Source organism: Aulonocara sp. 'chitande type north' Nkhata Bay, linkage group LG14 (assembly GCF_057382095.1).
Source record: "Aulonocara sp. 'chitande type north' Nkhata Bay isolate Kocher_YH1m ecotype deep benthic linkage group LG14, A_spYH_male_GT1.1, whole genome shotgun sequence".
NCBI classification, from domain to species: Eukaryota; Metazoa; Chordata; class Actinopteri; order Cichliformes; family Cichlidae; genus Aulonocara; species Aulonocara sp. 'chitande type north' Nkhata Bay.
In genome coordinates this window covers 36,699,097-36,712,913 of record NC_141357.1, presented here as the reverse complement: position 1 = coordinate 36,712,913, position 13,817 = coordinate 36,699,097, and the positions used below count along the sequence as shown (strand labels likewise).

At 40.2% G+C, this 13,817-nt stretch overlaps 1 protein-coding gene across 3 annotated transcripts in view; it reads left to right on the top strand.

Moving 5' to 3' along the window:
* The window catches only part of slc8a2b (solute carrier family 8 member 2b), a 212,269-nt gene that overhangs the window by 166,114 nt on the left and 32,338 nt on the right, over positions 1 to 13,817 (top strand). For all 3 annotated transcript variants that reach the window (XM_086262439.1, XM_086262441.1, XM_086262442.1), the window contains 4 exons: positions 307 to 702; positions 4,409 to 4,534; positions 4,730 to 4,925; positions 6,950 to 7,080. In XM_086262439.1, the coding sequence (XP_086118565.1) occupies positions 307 to 702; positions 4,409 to 4,534; positions 4,730 to 4,925; positions 6,950 to 7,080 (849 nt within the window). The remainder of the gene's footprint in view (positions 1 to 306; positions 703 to 4,408; positions 4,535 to 4,729; positions 4,926 to 6,949; positions 7,081 to 13,817) is intronic.

The window sequence follows — 13,817 nt, the reverse complement described above, 5'->3', positions numbered from 1 at the left end:
ATGTGGAGGGAGACATGTCAATATCGTCTTCTTCCTGCTTGCTGATGGACAAACTTCTAAGCAAAGATATCTCTTATTCTTTTTTACCACACAAGTAGTGATGTTAACTTGTGAATCCAAATGTGACCACATACTGTTGTTTCCTTATGGGCCAGGTCGCCTCACAGCAAGCAGATCCCGGGTTCAGAGCTCCTCCTTCAGAGTTACTTCAGCTGTTAAGAAGATGGATAGATGAATGGATGGATGGATGACTGATCTTTAACGACTATAATAGTTCTAACTTTATAATCTCCATGTGTGTTTCAGGTGTGGGAGGCCCTGGTCACCCTGCTCTTCTTCCCTGTCTGCGTCATCCTGGCTTGGATCGCTGATCGGCGCCTGCTCTTCTACAAATACATGGGCAAGCGTTACCGAGCCGACAAGCGCCATGGCATCGTTGTCGAGACTGAAGGGGATTTGACACCCAACAAAGGCGGCATGGAGATGATCATAGATGGCAAGTTCCCAGCGCGAGGGGGCGCTGTGGTTCCTGCTGAAAACTGTGGGGGCGGCACTCAGGACGGGACCACAGGCGCCACAGCCAACAACATTGGAGCGGCAGCAGGAGCCGTGGGAACAGGAGGGGGAGCCAATCTGCCCCACTCCACCAGCGCTACAGTCAATGTGGAAAGCAGCAAGGAGCTGGATGAGAGCCGCAAGGAGGTGAGACAGAGACGGGAAGAATCTTCAGAGAGCAGCATAGGAGAGCATCTGATCACAAGCACAACATCAGAATCAAACATTAGACTGTTAGTTTGAGAGATTCAGTTACACGCCAGATGATGTGTTACATAAAACTGTGTGAAAGGTCTTCCTATAAAACAGGTGAACTTCAACCATCAGATCAGCAAACCAGAGAGTCAAAACAAAGCTGGGAGCGTCCATCAAGACGACAGAATTGCAGGAAAATAATGGATTATTTCTCAGCAGGAGACAGAAAGATAGAGTGCTCAGTACATTTCAAACACCACCCAGTGTAAGGTTTCTGCCACAGGCCCACGCTCCTTAGTCTAAATTATATTTTTCATACTAAAATATAATTATTAAATTTACAAATGTACTGTGTTACAAAAAAGCAGAACAGAAGATTTAATTTAAGTATTTGAATATGTGCTTCATTATTTTCTGGCTTCTGGCTCAGAACACATGTAAAAAGTTTGTTATTTTGCCTCATAAATAAAAACATAACTTTTAGTTTTTTGAACAAGTTTTTAACAGATTTCTAAAGTACTTGTGTTTTCTTGTTTTTATGAAATCTCGTCTGATAAATTTGTTAAGCGCCTCAAATGCAGATAAATGTGTCTCCAGTTTAAATTTCCTCGAGTGAAGCATGCATGCTTTGTTCTGCACTTTATAATCTCATTTTGTTAACAATCGCTGCTTTGCACCTGTCTGGAATGCAGATGACAATAAGCCCATTTACATCTGCTGTGAAAAGATTAACGGCTCTTACTTTTGAGGAGTAGAACGAACTTTTTTCTTATCTGAACTGAAAATCTATCAACAGTACAAATCATAAAACCCCCCGAGGAGACCTAGTAATACTTGGCTCTATAAATATAATTTACTTGATTTAGAACTGAGGATGGAAAATGAGAAAAGCAGAGAAATGAGACTCTTGGGAAGAAACTTTATTAAAATAAAAGCTAGACAGACAGTAAGAACTGAGAGACAAACAGGTCCTCATCCACATCATTTTTCTGGCCCAATTAAACCAGGCTTTAAAATATCATTCTGATATTTTAAGCTAAAATATGCTCCAAAGTGGACTTTTTTAAAGTTGCCTTTCACAGGTATTTTCACAGTTTACCTTGGACTTGGGTGACAAGTTTGAAGACGCTGCCCATACTTACATAATTGGAGTTTTAGAAATGTAATTACATTTTGCTTTTTTACTCCTAATTTTGCTGTATGTGCGGTTCATGCTCAGATATCACAAGCTGTACTGAAATGTACAGTACTGTATTTAGTACCAGAGAAAAAGTAGCCTTAAAGTTGAGGGTTAAACGTTATTCTGCTGATAATATTGTGCTAAATGGCCTTTTAGGTAGGTTCGCACCCTGAAAGCCAGCTGAAAGTGTCGAGTGCACTCCACCCCTGCAGTTTTGCTATTTGAGTTCGCTGTGTGGGCAGAAACTTGATGTAAATGTGTGCAGAGGCAGAACGCAGCCTCAGGCTGTGGGCTTCACTTCTTCTCACTGAGGTGACCCCTTCAGGACCACTCACTCCTTTATTGATACTGAGCTATCACTTACTGTGAAACCTGGCTCCATGCATATGCAGCATATACAGGTTACACTGAAAAGGGTTATTTTTTTCTTTGCTAACAGTCGCTCTTAGAGGGAAGATAGACCAAAGCAGACCACATATGGCCCGAGTCCCTGGATCCAGCAGGACTATTTTAATCCACATTACAAAGAATCCTTCACAAAAGTTCTGGATTCAGATCCAAAGAAATTCTAAAAGTTAATCACGCCACACCGAGTCTTGCAAATACATCCATAACTGAAAAAATAACACATTAACAAGGAAACACGCTGTTCACTCTTGTTTGTCTACAAGGTTTTTTGTTATCTGTTTTTTGTGACTCAGTTTCATTACTTCCTTCCAGGTTCTCTCGCTGGTGTTGTGCACAGCATTTTGTTCTCTTTTTTATTTATAAAACAAATAAAGTTCCTCTTTGCATCTCTTTGAGATTCCTGATAGGCATTTTGATCCTCTGTCTACACCCGGTAGCACAGGCCAAAGGTGCTTATCAAAATCTGCAAGACTGACTTAGTCTTGTTTGTCTAATAAACTGCTGTTGGACAGACAGACTTATTTCCCATACTCAGCATCAATGTTTTTGTCTCTTTCAGTCCTTGTAAACAAGACAAGACAAAGAACAGCCCATCAGGGGAGTCAGACCTGCACATTTTTACATATTTTAAGAGCAGGTTCACAGCTCCTGTTAAAATGCCAGAAACAACCTGTGTTTCATGTTGTGTAGAGAAAATGAAAGAAATGGTTTAAGTATTACCATATTTGTGTTTGCTTAATGGTCTATTTGTAAATCTGCAGAGTACCTGGTACAGACTGAGAGTGGGTTATGTTATATCTTTTTCAAAGTGACATGCAAAAATATATCCTAACACCAGATCAGCTTCACCTATTCTAATACAGTATGTGGTTATATTGTGAAGGCGATTAGTAGGAAGCAGGATAATAACTGCTGATTAAAACTGTAAATCATATTGTATCTGGTGGAAGTGAAACATCACCTGACTGGATATCGTTATGGAGAAAAGGCGTTATGTTAGTTTTGTTTAGTTTTGATTTTTTTTGCTGACCATTTCAAGTAGCACAAATGTGGGATGTTTTCTGCACCAACTCATGTGATCAAATGTAATTAGACATCAGGCCTCTTTGTGTGACTGTCTTTGGACAGCAAAGGGGTAATTTATTCCTTTAACTGATGACATTTTCTCTTTTAATGCTTGAAAGTTGTTGGAGGTTATTATTTCAAAATGTCATCCTTTTGATAGCTCGAGCTTTTAGAGAAAAGATGCAGTGATTCTGTTATTATGAAACTGAAAAAGTATATAAGATATTTCTGTGTTAGCCTTTTTTGTATTTTATATCTCTAAGACTTGATGCAATCTTGTAAAAAACTAAATGTACCTGTACTGTATCCAAAGGGGGGAGGAGAGAGAGAGTAAAGAGCAGCCAGACACTGCTAACAAACTGCACTTGATTAGTTGATCTTCAACAAGTGTGATGAGCTCTGTGAAAGCAGAAGTTTTGACAGTTTGCTGGTCTGGAGCATTAGTTGTGTGTTAACACAATTCCTCAGTCTTCCCAGGAATTCTAAAAAAGACAGAACAGCTTAAGTTTGCAAAATTATGTCTGAGCAAAGCCCAAAATTTCTGGAACGATGTCCTTCAAACAGACGAGACCAATGTTTGGTCACGATGCACAGCAGTTCATACCAGTTGCATACCAACTATTACACGGGGTGGAGGAGTGATGATTTGGGCAGCCACAGGACCCGGAGTCGACCAGAAACTCCTCTGCATAGCAAAGTACTCTGGAGTCACAACCATCTGTCACAGCAGCAAACCTGCAACAGAATGGCTGAAAAAGAAAAGTATCAAAGTGTTGCATTGATCCAATCAAAGTCCTAAAAAAGCTGTGCATATATCTGAGACGTGTAATTTAAAAAAAAGCCTGAAAACATATAAAATATTTAGTCTTGGAGGCAGTGAGAAATTCTTTTCTTTTACGTGAGTGGAAACGTGTCTGCAGAAACTGTACGTGATGAGAATGTCTCGCTCTTCTGTCGTGTCGATTCCATCTTAAGCATATTTGTGTCCTCTCATCTTTCCTCCAGGTGATTCGTATCTTGAAGGAGTTGAAGCAGAAATATCCTGATAAAGAGCTGGACCAGCTGGTGGAGCTGGCCAACTACTACGCCTTGCTGCACCAGCAGAAGAGCCGAGCTTTTTACCGCATTCAGGTAACACACACACACACACACACACACACACACACACACACACACACACACTGTCTCTCTCTCTTAGGCCCTGAGGTAAACACACAAGGTTGTCCAGAACTGTGGGAACGCATAAAGTAGTTCAAGGGCTTCTAAAAATGATTCTGTACTCTTTGTTTCCTTTAACCCCTCATCCTCCTCTTCCTCTCCCTGAAGGCGACTCGTATGATGATCGGAGCTGGAAACGTCCTGAAGAAGCATGCAGCGGACCACGCGCGGCGCACAGCCGTAGCTGACGAGGAGGCCCCAGAAGACGACGACATGGCTGTGTGCAGCCGCATCTCATTTGAGAGTCCTCACAGTCAGTGCATGGAGAACTGCGGCGTCCTGATGCTGGCTGTGGCGTGTCAAGGTAGCGAAATGAATTACGCATAAGCTTATAATGAGTCCACATAAATAAGACAAGAGGCTGAGAGCTGCTGTGGTAATAAAGCATAAAATCTTTCTGTTCTACAAATCAGTGCAACTTTTGATCTAAACTTTTTCTGTCTTTGATCCGACCTGTGGTCAGTTTCCTCCACTGAACCTAAAGGAAGACATTTAATTACTTGTAAAAGTACTTATGGAAGAAGCACTTTAAAGAGAGCCTGCAGTAACCCGTGCTTAAACAGAATTTCTTTTTTTAACACAGCAGTTTGAAAAAAATTCACGTAGCTTGTTTTGAGGAATCCCAAGAAAAGGTTTTTGGGGGTTTTTGGAGTAATTGTCAATGACCAGCTACCACATTTTGACCCATCCATGTGGTCACAGTACGAAAGCAATTTTTTCACACAGCTTTATTAAGTATGTCAGAGTTTCTGATATATATGCCTGATTCTAAGGCACCTAGATGGGAGGCACTGATTGATGGACAGCTATACATAATACAGCTGAATAGGATTCCCCCCTCCCACACACACACACACACACACACACACATATTCTGGTGTCAAAAATCCAGATGCATACATTTCAGCCTGTAGATTCATGACTATTTCCTTCAAATTCTTAAATTCGTTTGTTCATGTTTCCATCCATCCATCCATTTTCATCCGCTTTATCCGGGGCCGGGTCGTGGGGGCAGCAGCCTAAGCAAAGAGGCCCAGACCTCCCTCTCCCCAGCCACCTCCTCCAGCTTATCCGGGGGAACACCAAGGCGTTCCCAGGCCAGCCGAGAGATATAATCTCTCCAGCGTGTCCTGGGTCTGCCCCGGGGCCTCCTCCCGGTGGGACATGCCTGGAACACCTCACCCAGGAGGCACCCAGGAGGCATCCTTGTCAGATGCCCGAACCACCTCAGCTGGCTCCTTTCGATGTGGAGCAGCAGCTGCTCTACTCTGAGCCCCTCCCGGATGGCCGAACTTCTCACCCTATCTCTAAGGGAGAGGCCAGCCACCCTTCGGAGGGAGCTCATTTCTGCCGCTTGTATCCGCGATCTCGTTCTTTCGGTCACTACCCACAGCTCGTGGCCATAGGTGAGGGTAGGGACGTAGATCGACCGGTAAATTGAGAGCTTCGCTTTTACACTCAGCTCCCTCTTCACTACGACGGACCGGTGCAGCGTCCGCATTACTGCAGCTGCAGCCCCAATCCGTCTGTTGATCTCCGGCTCCCTTCTCCCATCACTCGCGAACAAGACCCCGAGATACTTGAACTCCTCCACTTGGGGCAGGAACTCATCCCCGACCCGGAGTGGGCACTCCACCCTTTTCCGGCTGAGAACCATGGCCTCAGATTTGGAGGTGCTGATCCTCATTCCCGCTGCTTCACACTCGGCTGCGAACCGTTCCAGTGCGAGCTGGAGCTTGTTGCACTTTTAATTTATCTGCATTTCAATTCCCAGATCTGCTAATATTAAAAAGAACAAAATGTTCCTTCTATCTTTATCGTTTCTTTTCTTGTTGCGAGCTTGTTCATGTTTCCTTTTTAAAAATCTCACTCATTAGACCTTTGTGCACCTTATGTACAAAGGTCTGGTTTCCACCTCCAGTTTTAGTCATGAATAGATTTAGACACTCCAAGACAATCACTAGCATGTAAAAGGAAGTCTAAATTCATCCAAATTTAAAATAGAGTCCCTCTTTAGATATGTTGAATAAATGTATTTCAGTTAAATTCAGTTCAGTTTTATTCATATGTATTTATTTATTTATATCGCTCCAAATCTCAACAACAGTTGGCTCAAAGCGCTTTGGCTTCAGTTCTGAAATCATAAGGAAAACAAAATCTGCTGGTGAAAAACACGAGCAACATAAATGCAAAAGTAACTGAGAGTCAGCTTATCTTCCTATATAGGTTTTGTAAGAGTGTGAACATCACAGTACAGATAGATACAGCTCACAGAAATAATATTGTGTAATATATCCAGTGTAACTGTGTTTTATTTCTGTTGTTTAGGTGGTCTGGGAGAGAATACTTTCTATGTGGACTACAGAACAGAAGATGGTTCAGCCAACGCTGGATCAGATTACGAATACACCGAAGGAACGCTGGTGTTCAAGCCTGGAGAGACTTGCAAAGAGATCAAGGTGAGTTCAGGGAAGACTGCGAAGAGAAGATAACCTGCCATTTAAAAAACATCCTTTTATTAAAAACAAAGAAACACAAGGTTAACCGTATACAAAAAATCACAGGAACACAACAACAGTGACTCAGGTGGGGCTTATACTTTGTTGGGGACATGGACAGCTGCTGACAGTACGGATGAGTAGCTGTTCCTTTTATATAAGCTCAGGCCAGTTTACACAATCACAAAATACTACAGGGAGTCTTGTCCTCACCATCTGATGTTAAAAGTTACATCACTCAGACCCCAGCTGACCCTGGCATGGATCTTATGGATGCAGAAACTGTAGCAGGCCTTTCAGCGGTTATCAGTGTTGCTCGCAGCATTAGTGTCGCTGGGTTTGAAGTCAGGCTGAGCATTTCCATGTGGAGTTTGCATGTTCTCCCTGTACAGGTTTTGGTATGTTAATGTTGGCCATTTGGATCCAAGACGCTCAAGAGTTTTGCTTTCTTAGAGGCAGAAATACAAGTACAGGGAAACAAGACACGGCTGAAGCTTGAACGTGGAAGCAGTCTTATAAATCTTAAACTCTGAAAGGGACAAAGCAAAAACTTCATAATAAAACAGGAAGTAAAAAGAGCGAGTGAACACAGACAGAGGGAGGCTCAGACACTGATGCACAGAAGAAACAGTGAAAAGTGTTAGAAGCACAAAGGAGGAACAAAAAGAGAAGTGAGGACACAGCAGTGACCACGACACAGACACAGTTTAAGAGTACTCTCTTCCTTCATCGTGGCAGATGGAAGATGAGTTTGACAATAAGGGAACTTCAGTGTTAAAGATTTATTGAAGGTTTTTTTGGAGACAAGTTGAATCTTTAATGATCCCTGTGGGAAACTGTATAGCTGATTATATGAATTATGAAATATACCTGTCAGTTCATCCCAAAAGCTTTGAGCTCCAAGTTGGTGAAGAGATTTCTAATTCAGCTGATTTTCTAATTAGGACCTACACACGGTAAGTCACCAGCTTTGGTGCAGGAGGAGCTCTGGACTGAGAGTTTTACTTTATAAAAATGCACAAACACTCTGCGGGCTTCCTCCACAGTGACTGTGAAATCTGGGAAGATTTCCAAGGAGATCAAAGTGAGGAGAAAGAGGTGGGAGAGGGATGAGGAGATACATAATGAGAGTCCCGGGAGGAGAGACAGACAAAGGCTCTGGAAAAACAGAAGCCCGGGTTCGCGGCTGGGAGGGAAAAATACTGTTGCTTCCAGTCAGACTACTACTGCTCATTCTGCTGCTTCTACATGTGGGTTATGTTTGTTCCCACTAACATGAATGTAAAGCAGAAAGTCACGGGTTTGCTGAGAATCTATGAGCAGCTGAAATTATAAACATAAAATTAAAGTATTAGAAAAAAGAGAGATGATATTGAAACCTGTGGCAATTCTGTAATCCCAAAGATGGCAGTTATCACTCACCTCTCACGTAAACCAGTCGTGTTGGTTCACTGCTAAGTTATCTATTAACTAAGACTAGCAAGTTTGTTTAACAAGCTGCTTCTGGACATTTTAAAGCTCCGTCACAACGACACAGATGCCTTTTAATTAGTGCTAATCTAAATAAAATACTTTGACTCTCAGAACCCGATACAGAGACTTCTCTGATTGACTCTTTCTCACTGCACGGCATATTATTTGTTAGCACATTTCACCGATGCACAAAGAGCACAAACACGATGGAGACGTCCAATTCAGCCCCTCAAATTAGTGGAAGTGAAGCCAAGCAGGCAGTAATGAGCTGATACTGCCTGTGTCGGTCTGAGCACTCATGTTCCCCTAACCTAAAGCTTTAAAAAATCCAGATGTTTGAGTTATGTGTAAAAAAACGTCACACTTAAGTGAGGAGGAACTGTGGGATTTTGGTGCTTCTACGCTGGATCACCATTTTCAGCCCAACCTTTAAAACTTCTGAAGAAAAGTCGACAAGCAGATGTCAGACACAGTTTCTGTATCTTGGTAACCACTGAAATTAAAATGTCAGTCAGTCTCTTCCTGTTCATTTAATCAAGGGCTCAAAATAACTTACAGAGCTTGCTGCTTCTTGCTTTTACTCACATTTAGAGATGAAACCCTTTTTCAAGCTTGGTTTTTGTGTTTTTCTAACTCATTACTTTTTCATTAAAGATCTGCGTTTTATTTTAAGATTCCAGTACCTTTGTGATTAAGTGAACGTGTTTGTACTGCCTCCTTCTCAACCTTCAAAAACTGCCTGCTGCTTCCAATAATTCAGCACTATTACTGTAAAAAACTGTTTTTAGTTTAGTTTTCGATGATCAGTGAAGTGAAGTGCTTCAGAGTTCCCCATCTTTTACTACAAATATCAAAACCTTTGAATTTGGGATCAAATAACACAATAAAGATGTTTTTCTTAATGTGAAACCAAGAATATTATCTCTAAAGTGCTGCATGCTGTCTGCATTAAAAGGAGACATGGTAAGCCGGCTAATCCGTGCTTGGATTCAAAATGTGATGGGAGATCAGAAGGAAGTGGGGATGAGTGGAGGTGTGGTACAATAGCCTAAAGAGCCACATTAAATAAGAAGAAGTGTGGACATCTGAAAAACTGGCAGCATAAATTGGCCCCTCCACCACGAGTGAGCGGATGGCCAGATGTGGAGTAACTATATTACAAAGGTCGGTGTCATCCTTTTCACCAGCACCGATTTCATCGAACGCCGTTCCAGTTAGAAACGAGCAGCAGGGAAACCAATTAAACTTGAATACTTCAGCTCTCTGCCAGAGCTCCACTTTCTCTGTCGCATTAGTTCCACTGTGTGACGGTCACCGCAGCCTTCACAGGCTATACGAGAGAGATCAATCTGACAGAGCCAATAACAGGTCTCATTGTCAGCACTCTTTGTTGTAATGAAGAGTCATAATTGTTGTGTCAAAAAAAAAGGAGACAATTAGCAGTTCTGAAAACGTGTCTCCTCTTCTCAGCACAGTTTATTCCAGTCAAATAAATGCAGCTGATCATTACTTTGTCTGATTACTTAAGGCACAAAATTTCATTTGATCAATTTTTAATCTGCATTATTTGCAGACCAGGCGCTATGCTTGTGGCCTCACACAGAGCCACGCACAAAGTTTCCTTCTTCAGCATAATGAAGATTAAATTAACTGTCACTTCATGTTTGCTGATTGAATGAAGGTCTGTGCTGTATCTGAAGTAGGCAAATCAGCCCCATTAGTAACAGAGATGAGACATTCAATTATAAAACACAGCTTTGTATTAGAAACGACACAGGAGAGTTACTGTTGTCTGAATCCAATAAACACTCTGGGTAGTCTTTCATTGGTGACTGAGTTGTAGTTTAATGATAATGATCGTCATCATTTCTTTGCACTTTTGTTGGTAATAAATACGATTTTCAAGAACTTTGGTTTTCTGGTGTTTAGCAGTTAGCACAGGAAACACTCAAGACAAGAGACAGCAATGCCTGTGCTATAAGCGATGGTTATTCTAGGAAACTAAATCTAAACCAAAACTAAAACATCAAATAATATTGTAAGAGTGCTGAGAGCTATAGAGCAGAGTTTAACTCCACCCCAGACCATTCACCCGCTCTCCATCCTCGTTTCCTGTCTGCTCTGCTGTTCTGTAATGAAAATAATAAAAGCCCAAATAAATCTTTAAAAAAATATATTGTTTGTTCTCTAAACTAACTAAAATCAGATAAAAATGTGTTAGTTTTAGTCTTTGACAGACTGATTACATTGTTATCAGAGCCAGCCTGATGAGGTTTTGCTACTTTTATCATTTTAGAGTTAAACAACCAAAAAACTTAACATGAACTCACAAAGGAAACTCACTGAAACTGAAATAGATTGAAAATACAAAACCAAGATTTAAAAAATAAAAAAAAATTTGACTGTAACAATACAAATACACATTGATATGATTTCTCATATTTTGTTGTCTTGTTCAGCCGATGGGCCTAAATATGGTCGGAAGGGGTCCTTTCTTTGTGCGCATGCGCCAACCAGCATGCAGCCTGCTGTAACCCATAATTTCCTTTGGGATTAATAAGGTATTCTGATTCTGACATTCATTTAATGAATCAGTGTGTAAAACTCCCTGAAGCTGATGTCTTCAGATATTTAATTTTGTCCAAACTGTCTAAAAACAACATGAAAGGATTATTTAAGTTGAAGACTAGTTTAACAAATGCCTTAAAAACAATGTTTTTGTAAGTCCACGCTCTACAGATTTACAGTTTATTATGTAATTTGTCAGCACATAAAAAGTGTACTGGTTGTACTCTTGGCGCTATGAGGGAACAGTATAAAAACAACTGTCACAACAAAGAGAAATCCATTTAAAATCAGACTAATTGAATTCTTATTACTTTAATGCAATTCAGTTTTATTTATATAGCATCAAAAAAACCACAATAGTTGCCTGATGGTGCTTTATATTGTGAAGTAAAGACCCTACAATAATATAAAGAAAACAGAGAAGACCCCAACATGGTTCTTGGGTCTCTGACATCATGTTTCAAACCTCAGGTAAAGAATTTGATTTGTATGTTTTTGATTCTTGTCTTAAATTTAGACTTTTAAGTAAATTTCAACCATTTCTTTCTATTAATGAGCTTAAAAACATAATTCTGCAGTTTGTTATATTTTGGACTGAGCAAAACTAATAGCATGATCATATTTCAACTATTCTTAAATAGTTGAATTTGCTGATGTATGACGGTGATGTATAGGATCAATTATAAAAACATTATTTCTCATACAAGTACTTGCAGGGGTTTAATCCACGTTACCGATCAGATCCATGCTTCTCTCTCGGGTCCATTGATCAGCAGTTTTCAGCTATTCTTAATTCCCAGTTGGCTCTTACAGCCGAATGGTTGTTCTCAGTTAATGTTCCAGAACTCTGCAATAGCCTCCCACGTCAGATTAGGTCAATTAACTCACTAACTTCACCTCTTCTCACAGACCTCTTCACTTTCAGACTAGCTTTAATTCACAGTGTCATTTTCCCCCACTGCTTGATGGTTTTACTGGTTGTACAGTACGTTGGCCAACATTTATTGTGTTTTAATGGGTTATAGAAACAAACGGACTTTGCTGGTTGGGCAATAGATCCTAAAATTTATACAATATTTCAAAAAAATTGACGGTGTCAACATTGCTGATATTTTATTGACGCTTCCAGGCATCAGTAAATGAATTATACATCCTTATTTTCTAATGAACTATACAACACTGCACAGTACTGTCACATAATACAATTGAAAGATACTTTCTACCTATGCAGGAGTTTAAGTTACTTAAACTGCTTTTTACTTTTGCTGCTTGTATCTCCTCCTCGTTCTACTCAGTGGTGTGTTTTTGCTTCAAGTGGTGAAACACCTTTGTAGTTTCCAGCTTTAGCACACTCTAAAAAATGATTCATGGGGTTAGTAAGTAAAGCTTAAAATTAATAGCTTTTTCTGCATAAAAAATTAAGTTTGTTGCATGTACACATTGTAATCAGTTGATAACTTAATTTAATGAGTTGGTCGAAATGAAAATAAAGAAAACAGTCTTAGCTCAGTAATATATCGATTTTGAACAGACATTTCTGTGTTAACTTAACATGAAAGTGTATTCAGTTAATACAACTTAAAAATCTCGTAAGCGTCCTTTAAAAGCTGAGTACAAGGCTGACTTGCCCGGACATGTTGTGCTCTCAGACCACTGATCGAAAGAAACGGAGGCAAAGAGAGAAAGCAGAGAAGCGGCATTTTGTACGGAACATTATCAAACGTTAAAGCTTTGTGGTGAGTACAATTTTTTGCCTTGTTTTATTCACAGCAGCTAATAACTCTAAGTTTAACTCTATCAACACGCACTGCAAGAAATCCTTTTTACACAACACTAAACTCTTCCTCGGCGAGTGGTGGTGATAAGCTAGTAACGTTACACTTCTGGCTAACTTGTGAAGTAATTCGACTGTAACATTAGTCTTTGTTAAGTTTTGTTTTACGGTGGCAGCCAAATGGTGTTAATTGACACTGAGCTTCTGTAGCAGTAGTTTTAACTCTGCAAAGACAGGGTAATACACGTTTTTCTTCTTTCTACTTTGAAATCGTTGCAGCGTTGATGAAGGTTTGACCAGCAAAAGGCTGGGCCATTTTACATTCATGACTAAACAAATGTAGGTTACTGAGTATACATTCGGTTTAACATCGATGCATTTTGATGTTTAAGTCCTAGAGTTATTTTTATGTGAGATTGAAGTTTGTTAATTGAGCCCTAGCTGAAGAACAGCCTGTGTCAAAGTTCAGTCAAAAAACGCGGGCGAGGAAGCGAACGCCATGTTGTAGAAACGCCACAGGAAAGATCTTAAGTAACATTCATAAACTAGTTGTTTTAATGACATTACATTGAGTGTGCATTAGCACATAAAATATAATTTTGCTCTTTTGGGTGTTAACTGCAGATACATAAGCGCAGTTGTATCACTTAAGAAAAAATATCTTTGATTTGGAAACATAACATAACATTCTCCATTCGCAGGCAGGAAGTTGTCAATCAAGCACCAAAAATCAATGACCTGAAAGAAAGATGGCCTGCTCTTTTTGATGCAGTTCAGGTAAATATTTTTCCATAAGATAATTTGCAGTATGTATTCTTTTAAAGTAAATTGTATACATTAACATGTTGTGCCTATTTGTGCCTTTTTTTTATACAGATAAACC